Here is a 15,691-nt window from a genome sequence, read left to right as displayed (position 1 = left end):
CATCTACGCCTGTTCAATTTGCCCTGCACAATTACAGAACATTATATTAGCTTTAAATAATTTTTTTAAAAAATGTTCAGTCTAATTACAGTTGAACTGTTATTTTGACTTGCTATTTTCTAATGGTGTGGTTTTTAATTTACAAGAACAACTTCCATTTCATTGCTCCCCAATGCTTCAAAGATAAACATTGATTCAAGTAAAAAAAATTCTAGAATTTTAAACCTTCTAATACTTTCTATTAAGTCAGTGCATGACTTCCTTTGCAAAAGCGCTGCCCATTTCCTTCCCACACTGTGCAATCTCACATGTTTACATCTCTGAAGTGAGTATCTATCCTCTTCTCTTCAGCAGCTGTGAAATAGATTGCACCTTTGATCTCACTACAGATAACTGTCATTCCCAACAGATACTGACATATCAACCTTTTCAAAGAAGTTATGTTTGTTGTTTCTCTCATTTAAAAAAAAACAAACTACAGTTTGTTAAAACCAAGGCATTGATGACGCTGACCACATCTCACAATAACATTACCTTTTATTAGAGATCTTATTTTACATATCCCCATAAGATATAAAACCTTCCAAGAGAAAATATCAAAAACCTTCAGCTGAAATCAGTTTGTTTCAGATAATATGAGCAAGTAAACCAAAGAAAATTAAGATAAATGAACATAAAAAAACCCCAAACCATAAAATCAAAACAGGTACAACTCTTGTATGGAAAGTAATTACAAGGTTTTAAACCATTTCTTACACAGCACTGTACTTAAAATCATACTGGCAAGGTAAAGATGGTTGCTTCTCTTAACAAATAGCTCCAAACCCAGCAGCTATAAAAACAGAAAAATACCCCAAAATAATAAAATTGAATTATATGGCCAATTCACAAAGAAACAACATAAGAATTCATTAAGACTTGTGCAAAACAAAAATCCATCAAAAAACGCAACCCAAGGAAAACACAACCTCATTGACAGCAACATTCTGAACCAATTCAAGCAAAATTCTTTTTGAGACTTTGACTCGAGTTTTGATTTAGTAAGGGATTTCAGGAAAAGATCTTAAATTGAAGCTGTCACTACACAAAAAAAAAAAAAAAAAAGAAAAAAAAAGGCAAAGGAACAAGGATTACATCTGCTGGTTAAGGAAGATTCAGGCACAGTGATTATACAGCTGATGATAAAAGTAAAGAAGCAATGCTATATGAAAAACCTTTCAAAGCAATTCCAAGAGGCAAAACACTTTAAAATTTTATTGCATCAAAATTTTCCTTTTCTGTCTGGCAAGACTGAAACAGTATTTTGAATGTTTTCCTGCACAGAACACATAAAAGAAAGTATCTTAAACATTTTAATTCTGAAGAAGCAACAAAATAAGTGTTATGAGAAATTTCTGCTGGCAAGTCTACTAAGCTTTCAGTTCCAACAAAGTCCAGCATTTTCAAATACTTTTTCTAAGAAGTTACAGTACATGTTTATTGCATGAAAACATCCATTTATTGGATTTATCTGATTCTTCCATTTGTGGTTAGAGATTCCTGTATTCTTGATGTAACTTGCACCAGATCCTACTAAAGTATTCCCATTATTACAAAACACACAGTAGATTGAATTAAGAAAATCTACACAATCTCAACAGAGATCCAACCTGTGACAATGCATAAAATCTAAGTATGACTTTCATTTTATTTTTAGATAGCCTGTAGCTACATGAAATAATTTGATAGATTTTGATATTTGATATAATTGTTGAACAACAATGATGAAATTAAATACAGGAAGCAATATTAGAGCTAGCACATATTTTTACCAGTTATGATGACTTTTCATGCATTAGTATTGAGGATAAGCAACAGGGTATGGAAAAGTAGAGCACAAGCGAGAGATAGAAGAACGAGCTATGAAAATAAATGACAACTATAAAATGGGATCATACTCAAGTGAATGCTTATATATAACTGTAAACAGCAGCTCTACTTAGGGAAATGCTTTCCACACTTGGATGGCTTAAGCACTAAATATGAATTAATATGGGAAAAAGCAAAGTCTCCATTCTTCAGTAACATGAACACTGGCAATGTAAGTGAGGTTGTTTGTAAAATGTTGTTTAAAATATAGGCACATGATTTGGAATTAACAGGTCACCACAGTCTGTGACATGCAAGCACATGTTTTGATGGGTTTGCAAACTCTATCTTGCTTACTATCAACTCTTTGCATCAAGTTGCAATTTTCTTGAAAGCAGCTGAATTTAGCTTCTACAGTAATTCTTTTTTTGTTGGTGTTTCAGGTTATAACATCATATTAATACATTCAAATAGTCAAAATGTTCAGAATAAGGTAGCACAAACTTGGTGCAGGAGTACATAGATCAGTGTGGCCAGCATTGTCAAATAGGAGATACACAGCTTAAGTATTATATAAACTACCTTTTCCCCGAAAACATTAACATAGACACCAAAATTGTAACAAGACATATCAAAAATAAGGCACATTTATTTTGATATGGTAATATTGAAATAGAAAACTCATTTCAGAGGACACTGGTATCTAAATGAGTTTTATAAAAAATCTTGTATTCATGATAATTATGAACATTTCTCATCATGGTAATGGAATAATTGCACATATCCCAGTGTGTCAAGTAACAAAATGGGAGTTTTATTAAACAATTCCATTGCAAAATTACTTTGTAGGTTCAGGTTTTTCTATTTACATAACTCAGGTGAATGGTAGAAGTATTAAAATCTACCATCACTTATCACAAGTACTGCAGGCTTTCATTTTACCACAATTAATAATCCCCTTTGTGTTGAATAAACTGAAATTAATTGCGGAATAAATTGAGATTATTGTCATTTATATAAGTGATTGCAGATATTTGGACATTAGCTACTACACAGGAACATTTTATTCCATTTTTTTTCCAAGCTGCATCAGGACATTTTACACTGAGTTATTCACACATAAATTCATCAACAATCAGGAAAAGAAGGCTGTTTAAAATCTAATCCCCTGTTTATGAAAATTAAAACACCAGAAACATGATTAATTAGCATTTAACCTGAGATTTAATCTGTTGAGAGGTTAACATCCATAGAAATTTCTTCATTTGTTGTATTAACTGATAATGATGTTGCTATTTTATGGGGGAAAAAATCCGAACCAAAAAAAAGTTGCTTGCACATGGCTTTTCATTGTGTTGGTCAAAAAAAAAAAGCAAACTATAGAATGCATCTTTTTCTCACAGTATCCAGAAGCTGGAATAACATTAATGTGCCTCTTATTGCACATGAAACTCAGAGGAGATACAATTGCAGATTCTTCTTTATCTGAGTATGAAAGCAGGATTTAATCTCAGCCGAATCCGGAACGTATTTATCTCCATAGAACTCATATTTATTTCACTTATATTTCTGGCATCTGGAGGTGAATGCATCAAAGATAAAGATGTGGGTGTAAGACTTTCCACTCTGAATTTGGTAAAGAGTTTATGGACCTGTATCTGGAGGGAAAAAAAAAAAAAACCAACAAAAAACTACATTTAGAAAAAGCAGTAAATATAAAATTGTACAGTTCCTTGCAGGAACCAGAAATTCTAATGCCAAAGATTTTGAATATTTTTAAATGTCATAGATCAAATACTGTGCAATAATTTAGATCTTTTTAGACAGTAGTCACTCACTACTTTCCAATGTAATTTAATTAGTATATTCAAAATTACTAGAAATATTTGGATTTGAACCCTTCTTGTTTCAAAATAAAACAATATTTACTCTTCCACCCAAAAGAAAATCCCAAACTTATTTTAAAATTTTATTTAAAAATTCCTACAGATTAAAAACCATACCTTTCCCTGAGTGGTAGAACAGAGCAGACCCGTGTCTCTGTTTGAAAATTTACAATCAAATCCCTTTCTGTGAAGAATCAGAGCAGCTTCATCAGATGGTTTGGTATCTACCTACAAACAAACACAACAGAATATTACTCACAAAGTATCAGTCAGGAACACATTTTAGGACATAAAAAAAATTATACTTATCATACAGAGGATAGAGACATTTACACCTTAAAAAATGTTCAGCCTAGATTGAACTGTCGTGTCTTTTTAAAAAAATTTATACAGCTAAACACAGAAAGAAGTAAATGGCAAAGAGTTGAAACATATAATGTACTGAATATAAATATTAATGTAATGAATATAAATATAAGTCATTGAATTTAAAGGTCATCAGATGCACATGTACTCACGACTCAAGACTGAAGTGTAGCTATCATACCTGTATTAAATGGTTCCCCACAAAAATTAGATGGCAAAACAGAAAACAAATTAGAAATCTTATGTTAACTGCAATACTCAGTTTTAAATATTCAATGGCATTATGTTGAACAAACCTTCATATAGCAAAAATGCTCTCTAACTCACCTTAAGGTGTCCAGAAAAATGTACACTGAGGTACACATACAAAAAATGTAATGTTTATCTCTAAGATATTCAGTGCTTTTGAGCCTCAAGAGACATTATAGAGTAAGCTGCTCCGCACCCATCTCTAGCTCCATTACCCTCCCCTGGACATGTTCCAGCCCCTCAATATCTTTATTGTGGCTGTACCCCTACACTCACTGTAGTCACTTATTTAATATGATACATTATTTCTTTAATTACTGCTGTTTTACATTCTTCCGCTCTTAATCTTATTATATATATAATAAGACCATAAAAAAGATGGTTCTATCAAAAGCCATGACAGTTCTTCAGGCTATTTTTCTGTGATTTATTTCTGGTTTACTTCTCTTATACTGGTGCTTTTTCACAAAAGCATTGGCCATGAATTAAGTTCATTTCTGGTACTTCAGAATGCATCTGTGCTTGGAGAAATTAATGCCAACAAGAATTAGGCCCTCTGTGATGCATTAGCTCCTGAAGGTGTACCAAACAAAAGGTCTTACTCTAAGAGATCCAAATTTCTTTTCATAAAGGTGATCATGGATCAGCTTGTACCAGCTTCTTTGAAACGCAGCATGACAAAGAATCAAAGTACAATAAATTCATAGTATAAAGTACTCATTCATATAATAAAAAAATTATAAACTTTATGGGTTTAGGTTCCTCACTTAAAATAGTAAAAAATTTATTCAATAGTATTTGGAGTTGAAATTAGGTATTTTTTAGTAAAACACTAACAGTTAGAAACTCTGCATAGCTTACAAATTACAAATAAAACTCTGCTTCAAAAGATTTTGTGAACAATAGCTTATAATCACCTAAAATCAATTTTATAATTTATGAATAATGCCTACATTCAGCATATGAAAAAAAGTTTCCAGTATTTATTAACAGTGATGGCTAAAGAAGTTCTTATCCTGCTTACTGAAACAGCAGTACCCCTTTCTAAATGAAGTGAGGTAATAGCTGTGATATTTTCCACCCCCCCCACCACTATGAAACACCTGACTTGATTTTCATTGTCACTGATGTGACAGTGTTGCACATAAAAGTAGATATTTTTATGCACACAAAATAATACTGTCTGCTTAAACATCAGATTAGGGAAACATTAAAATTCATACTGAAAAAGCCTAACTTCCTATGGGGTAAATTAATGTTAGAAATGACAAGCCAGTAATGGGTATCAACACTTCCTCTAATTCACTTAAATTATCTTCTAGTAATCTGCATAAAAGATGCATGTATGCATTTCAAATGATGGCATGAATATTTCATCTCCCAATTTTTTAGAATTAAATATTATCCTTATTAAGATTCAAAAGATTTAGAACAAAAAGGTAACACACAATTAATGATACCCTGAGTAAAAGTGTTTTGGTCAGTATAAATATCTATGATTTAGTACTCCACCTTCTACTACGCACATATTTTTTTACCGTTGCAAAAAAATAAAGCTGTTCTAACCCATTATCAAAGCAGGTGAAAGATTAAGTTGTCACAGCCTCCACATCTACTTTAACTTACCTGTTCTTATATCATCTCTATGTAAATTAGATTAAATACATTTAAGGTTTATGAATGTCTTAGCAAGGATGAACTTAATTTATGCCAAATACACCTTCTAAACATGACCATGCTAACTGCATGAAAACCTGTAACAATCTCCTCAATTTTCAACAAGTTACAACATTCTTAAACTTGTAAAACTTCACAGCACTGTTATTCAACAAAAAAGCCCTAAAGACTGTGCTATTAAATCTCTAACAAGCTTTCTTAGAAGAGCTGACAAAGTTTGATTTGATTTTGATCTCTGAGAATTAAAATGCGACCTTATAAGAAAATTTAAAAAAGAAAATTGTTAGGCTTTCTCATAACCAGTATCCCAGGGCAATGCTTCTAAACTTTTGATGAAAAAAAAACATTTAAACTCTTTTTAAGTTCAATTACTGTAAGCTAATAGACACACACTGAAAAGTTTAGGCAATATGGCAAATTTATGTATTTATGCTTAGTATAAAGGGACAAATCTACTGTGTTCTAGATCTTAAATCCCAGTTTATTTACATAAGGTAAAATATCTGTAGTCTGAAAAGCTGGAGTTCTGTTAAGAAAAAAATCTTTAAATGATGTAATCCCAATGGACTGGACTCTTCCATGACAAGATGAGATGTCTTACAACAAAAACAATACTCTTTCTGATTTCTACCTTAAATATTAACAATTATTTTAATTTGGTACCCGCTCCTCTGTAATTGTAATGGACTAAAAAAATCAACTTCAACAGTTTAAGCAATGGAGAGGCATAAATTTCCATTAAAAAAATTCATTGTTTCAATTAGCCAGAATTACGTCACCTGTCATTCAAAGTCTTGGAAGCAAGAGAATGGAAGCAGAAAATGAGGAGAGATTTACAGAATTATTTGCATGGCATAGCACCATTTTTGCTGTGGGGAAGAACATTCTAGCGTTCCCATCCTATGACTGCTGCAAGCTCTCACTTTGAAGTGGACACATTAATGCTGCCAGCTCAAGAGCCGTCGATCAGTAATCAATGAAACATACAGCTGAGGACAGAGGAGAGATCACAGTCTCAAACAGTCCTATTTCAGCTGGGACAGTGGGGCCTGAACAGCCCAGATAAAACCAGAGAATCCATTTAGAAGTAGTAACACTGAATTCTGAAAGCAGGCACTAAGCAAGCCTGCCTTTTCACAGCTTTCATACACAGATCATAAAAACCAGGGGATGGATTTACACTGCAAAAAGAGAAGGAAAATGTTCACGAAGGTCTGCCCCTGAACTTGTAATGCTAAAATTCAAAATTCAAAATTCAACCTGTAATGCTGAGCTGGTTGAAGTAAATGAAAATATACACAGCGAAGTATGAAATATTCACTTCATGTGAAGATTTAATTTAGTATCAGGGTATTCCTAACTTTTCAAAGGCACAAGATCCATAAAATCAAGAAATCTTCCACTTTGAAATTCAGAATAAGAATCAGTCACAGCTGAAGGGCCTTACACAAGATTGAACTACTTACACAGAAAGCATGAGAAAGCAAACACTGCTTAAATTTTAAAATACAGATTAAAACAGAATGAAGATCAGATTAAACAGAATATAATGTCATGTTAATACAGACAAGCCCAGCCATCATGGAGACTCTAGAGGAAAAGGGACAAATAGTTTGTATCTAACTATGCCAGAAGTAAAAAGGGATTGCACTGTGCTAGCAGCACTGGTGAATAGCCCTGCAGTACAACCTAAAGTTAACACAATCACATTTTTAAAGTAGCTGAAAAACTGAAAATAATTTATAGAACAGTTGGCAGGAAAATAATGCAAAATGAGTTCCAGTCCCTCAGTTAATCAAAGGGAAAATTAAATTCTGGTGGTTACATACCTTTCTTTCCTTTGAAGGAGAAAAACACTGAGAACAGAAGATCCTTTTTTTGTTTGAATTTTTTGCTGGTATTTTGTTTGTTAGTTTGTTTTTTGGTGTTGGTTAGATGTTTGGGTTTTGTTTGTTTGTTTGTTTTGGTTTCCTTACCAGAGAATATTTTCATAGGAACCAATAATGAGATGGTATTAGAATAGCTCAATTAGATCATGTAACTAAGCTTAAAAACATTTTAACAATAAAATTTGGGTTTAAAACTATATTCTTTATCAAAAACATACTCAGAACAAACTCCAATGACCTTAAATTTAATTCTTCTAGTACAGAAAAGGCTGAGGTATATGAATGGTTCTCAAACTTTGGGAACTTATTGAAAGGTACCCCCTCCAGAGACAGAATTTTGCATTATGTGTACTAATATGTTGTGAAAAAACACAATCCCTTCATTTCTTGTTATTCAAACAGACACAAGTCTCCAGTTCTTGCAGAATTATGAAAAGCTCATCATCACGCTGCAGTTTGTCATATCATGTAAACCCGTTCACAAAGTACTTTACAATAAGCTTATATAAGTACTTATATCAATAAGCTACATCATATGTTTGCAAAAATCAGTGGTTTGACCTTACCTTTGCTTGGATTGTCCTCAGATTGACTATATGCATGTCACAAGGCAGGGACGACATCAGTGGAGCAAAAGTACTTATCAGCTCTGGGACACCTGAATCTGCATTTGTTGTCATTGGAATTACAGGATGATTTAAGAAGAGAGAAGTCATATGGCTAAGAAGTGATGGAAAACTGACTGGTGCCTTCTCTTCATTCTGCAAAATACAAAAGAATGATTCAAGTTAACATACTATCATGTCTAAATTTTGAAACTCACTTACTTTATACTTCCAGTAGTTACACAGAAAATTTCAATCTCTAGACTGCCCTTTCAATTACTTTTGGAAAATTTTGGTCATCCATTAATTTTCTTCTATTGATAGATATACTTGCTGTTTTTATAAACAATAATCTTTCAAAATTATGATGACACCTATTTTTACAGAAATTCTGTGTTAGCCCTTGATATTTGAACAATACAGTTTGGAAAAAAGAAATTAGTTACTACTTTAGCAAGTTGTTCCTATTTATTCAGTATCTCTTTGCATATGGAGAGGCAGACAGCCTTTTGCAGGACTCCTTTTCCACATTATTTTATGACCTGTATTTCTTGCTTTCTCCAACTTGTATCCCAAATCCCTCTTTCTATTTTAAATCTATTTCTCTCAAACTATTGCTGGAAGAAAGAACAGCTAGCATCTTTGTCTTGGACTGCATTGCAAAAGATTTCTTCCAGAAATTTTATTTCAATGTCATGCCAGAAGGAACCAAAGGTATTTTATCTCAATATCTTACAAATTTTGTACATTCCAAAGTTTCATATTTGCATTATTTTTACCTGGCTGCAGAGGTTGCCTTACAAACCTGAGATGACCAAATCTTACACATTCACAACAACCAGTTAAAGCTCCAGAGAAGCCAAGGAAAGGAAATAAAAGAACTTTAAACAGGCAATTTCTATTTTAGAATGTCAGTGAAGATAAGACTAGAAATGGAAGTGAAAACTTCTTTTGCTCTTATTTTTCCCTTGCATACTTAATCAGATAAATCCCTGCTTGTTGGTGATATTCAGCGAAAACTTTGTAGAAAGTTTATTGAAAATATAGTATCTTAAGCACTGATATATTACATTTGCATTTTATGATAGGCTGGAAATATGGAAATAAAAAACAAATAGGAGACATTTAAAGCAAAGGGGAAGATTATTTTTCAGCCTATAACAGAAAACCATTAACAATAATTTCTGTCTTGAGGTGTGTTTGCATGTATGCATATTTATTTATATTTCTGCAGTAGCACGAAATACGGCTGACAGTGAAGAAACTGAAAATATTCCTGGCCTGAATCAATGAAAGATGGTAATTTCTGTTTTATTCTTGGTGCTTTCCTTAGTAATAAATAACACTCTGGCTCTTTGGTATCTACTAAGCATTGAGGCTTAGTATTTTTAAGAATCTATTATGAATCCCAAATGATAAAAGTGGACTGTTGTAAAGGATTGCTCCTCCATGTGTGTCATTGCATTTATTTCTATTGAATTCCATCATCTCATGGCATCTTTAATCAGTACTGAGTCTTCTAATTCCTCAATTTAGCCCTTGATTTTTTTTTCACTACCTTGAAAAGTTCAGTATCATTCGTAGACTTCATTGCAATGATTTTCTTCTATTCTAATTACAGTATGAGCAATCTTGCTCTGCGTACAGCTTAATAGAAAAGTCTTCCATTCAAGTGCCTGAATACATGCTCTATACACAGGGAAAATGTGCAGATGCATGTAATTTCAAAGAAGAGTTCATTTTCTCACCCCAAAAGGAACACTGTTCACTGTGTTGCCATAGAAGTGCTAAAGTCAGTCAAAACATTTAATTGCCATTTATTCTCTCATCTTTCACCTTTTTTTTCCCCCATGTAAAGTAAGTTGATTGCTTGCATCTGAGAACTTAAAATGAGGTCTTCTAAAACATCTTACAAATCACACATGAATCAGAAAAATAATCTATTCGTCCTTTTACACTATTTAAAACAAAATATTGTAGATAAGCACAGCCTTGAAGGACCGGCAAATGCTAGATCCAGAACTGATTCACCTTGGCTCATTTTTGCTCTCACTGTTGTCTAAATGTCATATCACCAGCAGGAACATTGTTCTTATGCATTATCCACATTGGAACTAAGACTTAGGGGGAGATTTTATATTGAATCTTGTATTCCCACATCTGGAACGACAGTCAGTTCTGGATGGTTGCACCAGCAGAAAAAGTGCAGTCATTCCCTGAATCTGCATAACTGCAGTGGGAATGGAGCATAGAGAAGGTGTCAAAAGCTGCCAGGAGACCAAGGGAAAAAGTGTTTTTGCAAGCATGGTGAAGACAATGCTTTCACAGAAGACTGGGAAGGGACTCTTCAAATCACACTCTCCCCTAGGTACATCACAATCATTCAAAGGCTGGAGTATATCTTTTCCCTCAAGTCTAGTGATCCAGAATTTAAACAGGACTGTCTGGAAAGAGAGATGAGAAGGGTTTGCACACAAACAATGTAATAGGAAGAATACTTACTCTATGCACAACTTCACCATGTGGATGGCTTTCAGTAGTGCCCTGCTGATGTGCATCAAAAGATGTAGTCCCACAATCTCCATCTAATTAAAGTATTGCTCTCTCAAAAGTGACATCACTTCCTCAATTTCCATGGCAGCATTTATCACTCAAAGTGTGAGTGGAGCTCCTCTGGCTGCCTTACAAACATTAAGTACTGGCAAGAATCTGACGAATGCCAGATGATGATGTGCTGGCTTAATGAGCTCAAATCAAAGCATATACCGCCTTTTTAACCATCTTACAGTACATCCACATACAGTTATCCAATTGGAAACTGTGTTGACATACAACCCCTTGAATGACTGTACAGTAAACATAAATGAAGCCTCATTTAGGATCTCCCCTTGTCATCAAAAGTAAGGTAAATAATTCTAAATTTTCAGTTTTGAGGAGACACAAACTATAATCCAATATAGTATTGGATCACAATTTGCAACAAGTTTCAAGAATACCTTCATCTATAAAAGATCATTACATCAGAAATGAGCTATTTTATTGATACTCACAGAAATAATTGAAAGGCTTGGGTTGGAAAGGAACTTAAAGGTCAACTTGTTCCAACCCCTCTGCCACAGGCAGGGATCCACCTACCACATCAGGTTACTCAGGGTCCCATCCAACATGGCCTTAAAGACTTCCAGGGATGCGTGATGGGGACGAATCTGATTTTTATTTATGTGTTATACATGAGCTGAAGGATTCCTATGGGGGTTGTACACATGCTGGCAGCCCTGTCCCCAGGGAAGCTTTGCTTGGCAGCTGGTCAGGGAGAGAAGCTTCCACAACTGGGCTGTGAGCAATCCCCCACCACTTGCCAGTGAGGTAGATGGCCATAAGCCTGGGAAAAAATGCCAGGGAAATCGGGCTGTGGGAGGGACTTCAGCACATACAAGCAGGTAATGAGACACAAGGGGGCACTGGACTTGGAGGGATCAGGGGTTCACTCAGAGGGTCAGCTTGACCCCCTACCCTTCCTTGCCTTCTCCTCCCTGTCGATGGCTTCCCTGCCCGCACCTGCTCTGCCCTGCCTCACCATTCCCACAAAACACCTCTGCCCTGCCTCACCATTCCCACAAACCAGCTTGGAGCTGTGTCCACTGTTCCCTGACACTGCTGCTCCACGTCCTGCGCTGCCGCTCTGCCTCCGAGACTCAGAGGGTTTTCTGCTAAGAGTTTAAATTAACCAACTAAGGTCCTTAATTAGAGGGCGAAAATGCTAATTAGACTCTTCAGAAATCGTTTTGTAATTGAACAGAAGAAATCAATGGAAAATTTTGTAGAGAAGAAAGTAAAGCTGAAGGAGTCGATAATTGGACACTAATTTAGCTAATGGAGAATGAATGAACTTTTCAACACAGACAAGTAATCTAAAATTTCCCATATAAAACTAAGAAAAGGAAACTGAGGCAGACAGTTTATCAAATCACATTCTCTTGACTATTTTCTCCTCCTCCAGAGTCTTCTCTGCAGTGACAACATCCCCAAAAAAACCTTAATCATAACAGTAAATCCAACCCTCATTGGCATACACACAACTTAATCTAACAAGCTGAAATGTGGATGCTGACTCAGTGTGTAAGAACAATCAAATACAATCTGGAAACAGGAATTATTCTGGGTCTGCTAAATCAAGGGATAGAGACTAAAATAGCCTGATACCAAACCACTTGGATTATTGCTGGAAATAAAAAGTTTCTCATTCTCTTTCATGTTGTGTCAAGAAACAATTTTTATCAGCTTTCTCTCTTGACAGGTTCAGAAAACCAATGGGCAGCACTCTTCAAAGGAGAATGTTTCTAGACTGAAAAATCTAATCTGTGGAGCAAAAATGCTTTTCAGAGCATTTTTATTACCAAAGAATATGGAGAAAATATTTTAAATTATCTTTATCATAAACTAACAAATGACAGCAATCAATAATGTAAATCAAAGAATTCCAAAGACAAATACAGGGAAAAACAATTGTTTCTTTCTGTACAATTCAAAGACTGACAATCCATCAGTATGTTTGATGTGATGCTGCTTCTATATGAGAAACTGATTCTGCAATACGGTGCTAGGCTGCTCATAGGTGAGAAACAAACAGCAGACAATATCACTGATTATGTGAATAACAGGTTTAAAACACGTGACAAAAATAAGTGACAGGAAAGGGCAGATGCCTAAGCTTTAAAATTAATTACATTTTTCACCAAATGCAAACAGCTTGAATCCTTAACTACAGTGGTTCCTTATTTGTGAAGGAAGGAGTTTAACTTCACCTTATTTGGAAGGTGGAGTTTAAGCAGGAAGGAGTGACAAATACGCACAGTGCTCTATACACACATTGCCCTAAGGCTCATGACTTAGAAAAGAAATTCAGGTTTTGTTTCAAACTGACGCTAATCTAGTTCATTAAGTTGACATCAAATAGTAAATGGCTTCAACTTAAGTTACAGGCTTTCCATGCAAGACTGCCTGGCTGTTATCTCACCAAGTGAAAATCAGATGTTCTTGCTTTAAATTCAAAGTTGCACACTGCAATACAGAAAGAATAATCAAAGTCTGACAAGTTCTGAAAGTCTTCCAGATATGGATGATTCATTCCCTTTCCTCTGAGGTTGATACATGAAGCTAGATTTTTGCATGCCATTGTAACAACTACTAGTGATTTTCAGAAGGAAAGAAGAAAGATAATGGGTCTTACACTTCTAATACAACAAACAGCAATTAATGATCGACATAAGTTGGGTTAAATCTTCTGAGCTAAATTATTCCTTTTCAGTGTCCAAGAGCGCAAGTTAAGGTAAAAATCGGTCAAAGAAAACAGTGACCGAGACTTCAAGCAGCTTTGAAAATGGCTGGTGATTGCAGAGGAAATTTTGTATGGAAATCAAAGAAGGTGATAAGAAGATCTTCTCTGTACTATGGGATTCAGAACATCTAAGACCTCAAAGCTGCACAAAAATCTTCACCAGAACAATCTTCATGTAATCTATGAAGCTAAAAATCCAGGCTTAGACCCGTTAGACTTTTAGGAAAGCATGGGTAAGTTGCAACTAGAAATAACAGTCATAAATGTGAGTACTGAACAGGCAAATTCCAGGAATCTTAAAAAGACTATAAAGAAGGATACTGATGCCAGACTATTTTCTGCTATACCAGAGAATCTGGCTTTCCTGAAATGCTGGGGGCAAAAATACAGATATATATATATATATATATATATATAAGGATTTAGATTGTTTGCATACATATTTTTGTCTACACTTAAAAAAACCAACAATTATGTTACATTTTTGCACATCAAAGCATATTTTTCTTTTGGCAAGAGATTTCAAGTCCTTTAACTGAGAACTAACGTCTGGAGTGCTTAGGGTCTTTTGATAGCTATTAAAGTGACCAGCAAAAGACAACTCATGAGAGCAGAGTAAATCTAATTTAATCTCTCTACCCCAGGGAATGGAAAATTTTCTACCAATTCACCTGGTCATTGCTAATGAAAATGCATTGGAAATGCATGTCTGCTGCACTAGCTGAAAGGGGCTCCTGGAGGCTGATTATAGAAGAAATGAAAATTCTGAGGCACCATAAAATATCCACAAGACTGGGTGTTGGCTCAGTGACTCTAAAATCACCACATATTTTCTGTACCAATCCTTAGTTGACACTAAAACTGCAGATGAGAAACCTGGGATTGTTGAAGCTAACCAAATCCAGGGAAATCTGCGTCCATAGGAGGAATTTTTCCCAGTCTGCTAGAACCAAACTTGATGATGTCCAACAAGAGGTGATTCCTTTCATTCCAGGCTGATAGATAGGAGCCTTCCATGGTTCTGCTCCTCCAAGACCATGCAGGAGTAAGGAAGAGCATTATTCCTGTTAGGCATATATGGAAACACATGGCCATGCCTACATGTGAGTAGAGACAGCACTTTTTCCAGAACCTACATTAGCAGAGCACTTGGGAAACAGAAGCAGAACAACAATCCAAACCTGACTGTGCCCTCCAACTGACCAGGTCTGAAGTTCAAGACCTTGACGTTCTTGATTAACAAGAACACTCAACAACCACTGATACCTTGGTGTGGACTTTAAGCCCTTTTGATAACCAGGTCTGGACCTTAGGCTTCCTAAAGATTCACCAGGTCAGACTTCATCTTCTTCCAGGAGCTGGCCTGTGACCTGTTAGCTTGCAGTTTGCTGTTTAGAGGCACACACAGAAAATACAGGTCTTGCCAGTTGTACTGGTCCCTCAGTCCAATAGTGTATCTCTCTCCAATAGCTGTCACACACATCACACACACACCACTTCCTCTGTTTGTTTCCTAGTCTTACCTGAAGATGGCTAATGGCTCACACAGATTCAGAAAAGTTGAGCTGCACATAAATCAGATGTAATAATCTAGAATGAGCTGTGGTGGTCAAGTGCTGGACTTCATCAGAGCATTTTATGCACCTTTTACCCTTACTTTTCTCACTTGTTACTCCTCAATCCTTCCCCTCCTGTGTAAGGTCTACTTAACATTCCATAACTAGCCTCTTGTTTTACAAAAAAGAAAAAAAAAATTTAAAAATCCAGAATTTTCTTTGTCCAAGGCAATTTCTGTTGATCCATCTTGTTGGGTTTCACACCAGGAACAATCTA

The 15,691-nt window shown here is 35.1% G+C and overlaps 1 protein-coding gene across 1 annotated transcript in view; it reads right to left on the bottom strand.

Moving 5' to 3' along the window:
• Positions 1-519: 519 nt before the first annotated feature.
• The window catches only part of MAN2A1 (mannosidase alpha class 2A member 1), a 107,153-nt gene continuing 91,981 nt past the window's right edge, over positions 520-15,691 (bottom strand). Inside the window, exons 20-22 of the mRNA XM_036403557.1 lie at positions 8,482-8,676; positions 3,852-3,962; positions 520-3,506 (exon numbers count right to left, since the gene is read on the bottom strand). Coding sequence (XP_036259450.1) covers positions 3,330-3,506; positions 3,852-3,962; positions 8,482-8,676 — 483 coding nt within the window. The 3' untranslated portion in view covers positions 520-3,329. The remainder of the gene's footprint in view (positions 3,507-3,851; positions 3,963-8,481; positions 8,677-15,691) is intronic.

This window comes from Molothrus ater (assembly GCF_012460135.2).
Source record: "Molothrus ater isolate BHLD 08-10-18 breed brown headed cowbird chromosome Z unlocalized genomic scaffold, BPBGC_Mater_1.1 matZ_random_MA35, whole genome shotgun sequence".
Taxonomy (NCBI): Eukaryota; Metazoa; Chordata; class Aves; order Passeriformes; family Icteridae; genus Molothrus; species Molothrus ater.
The sequence above is the reverse complement of the archived record's forward strand: the minus strand, read 5'-3'. Positions and strand labels throughout refer to the sequence as shown.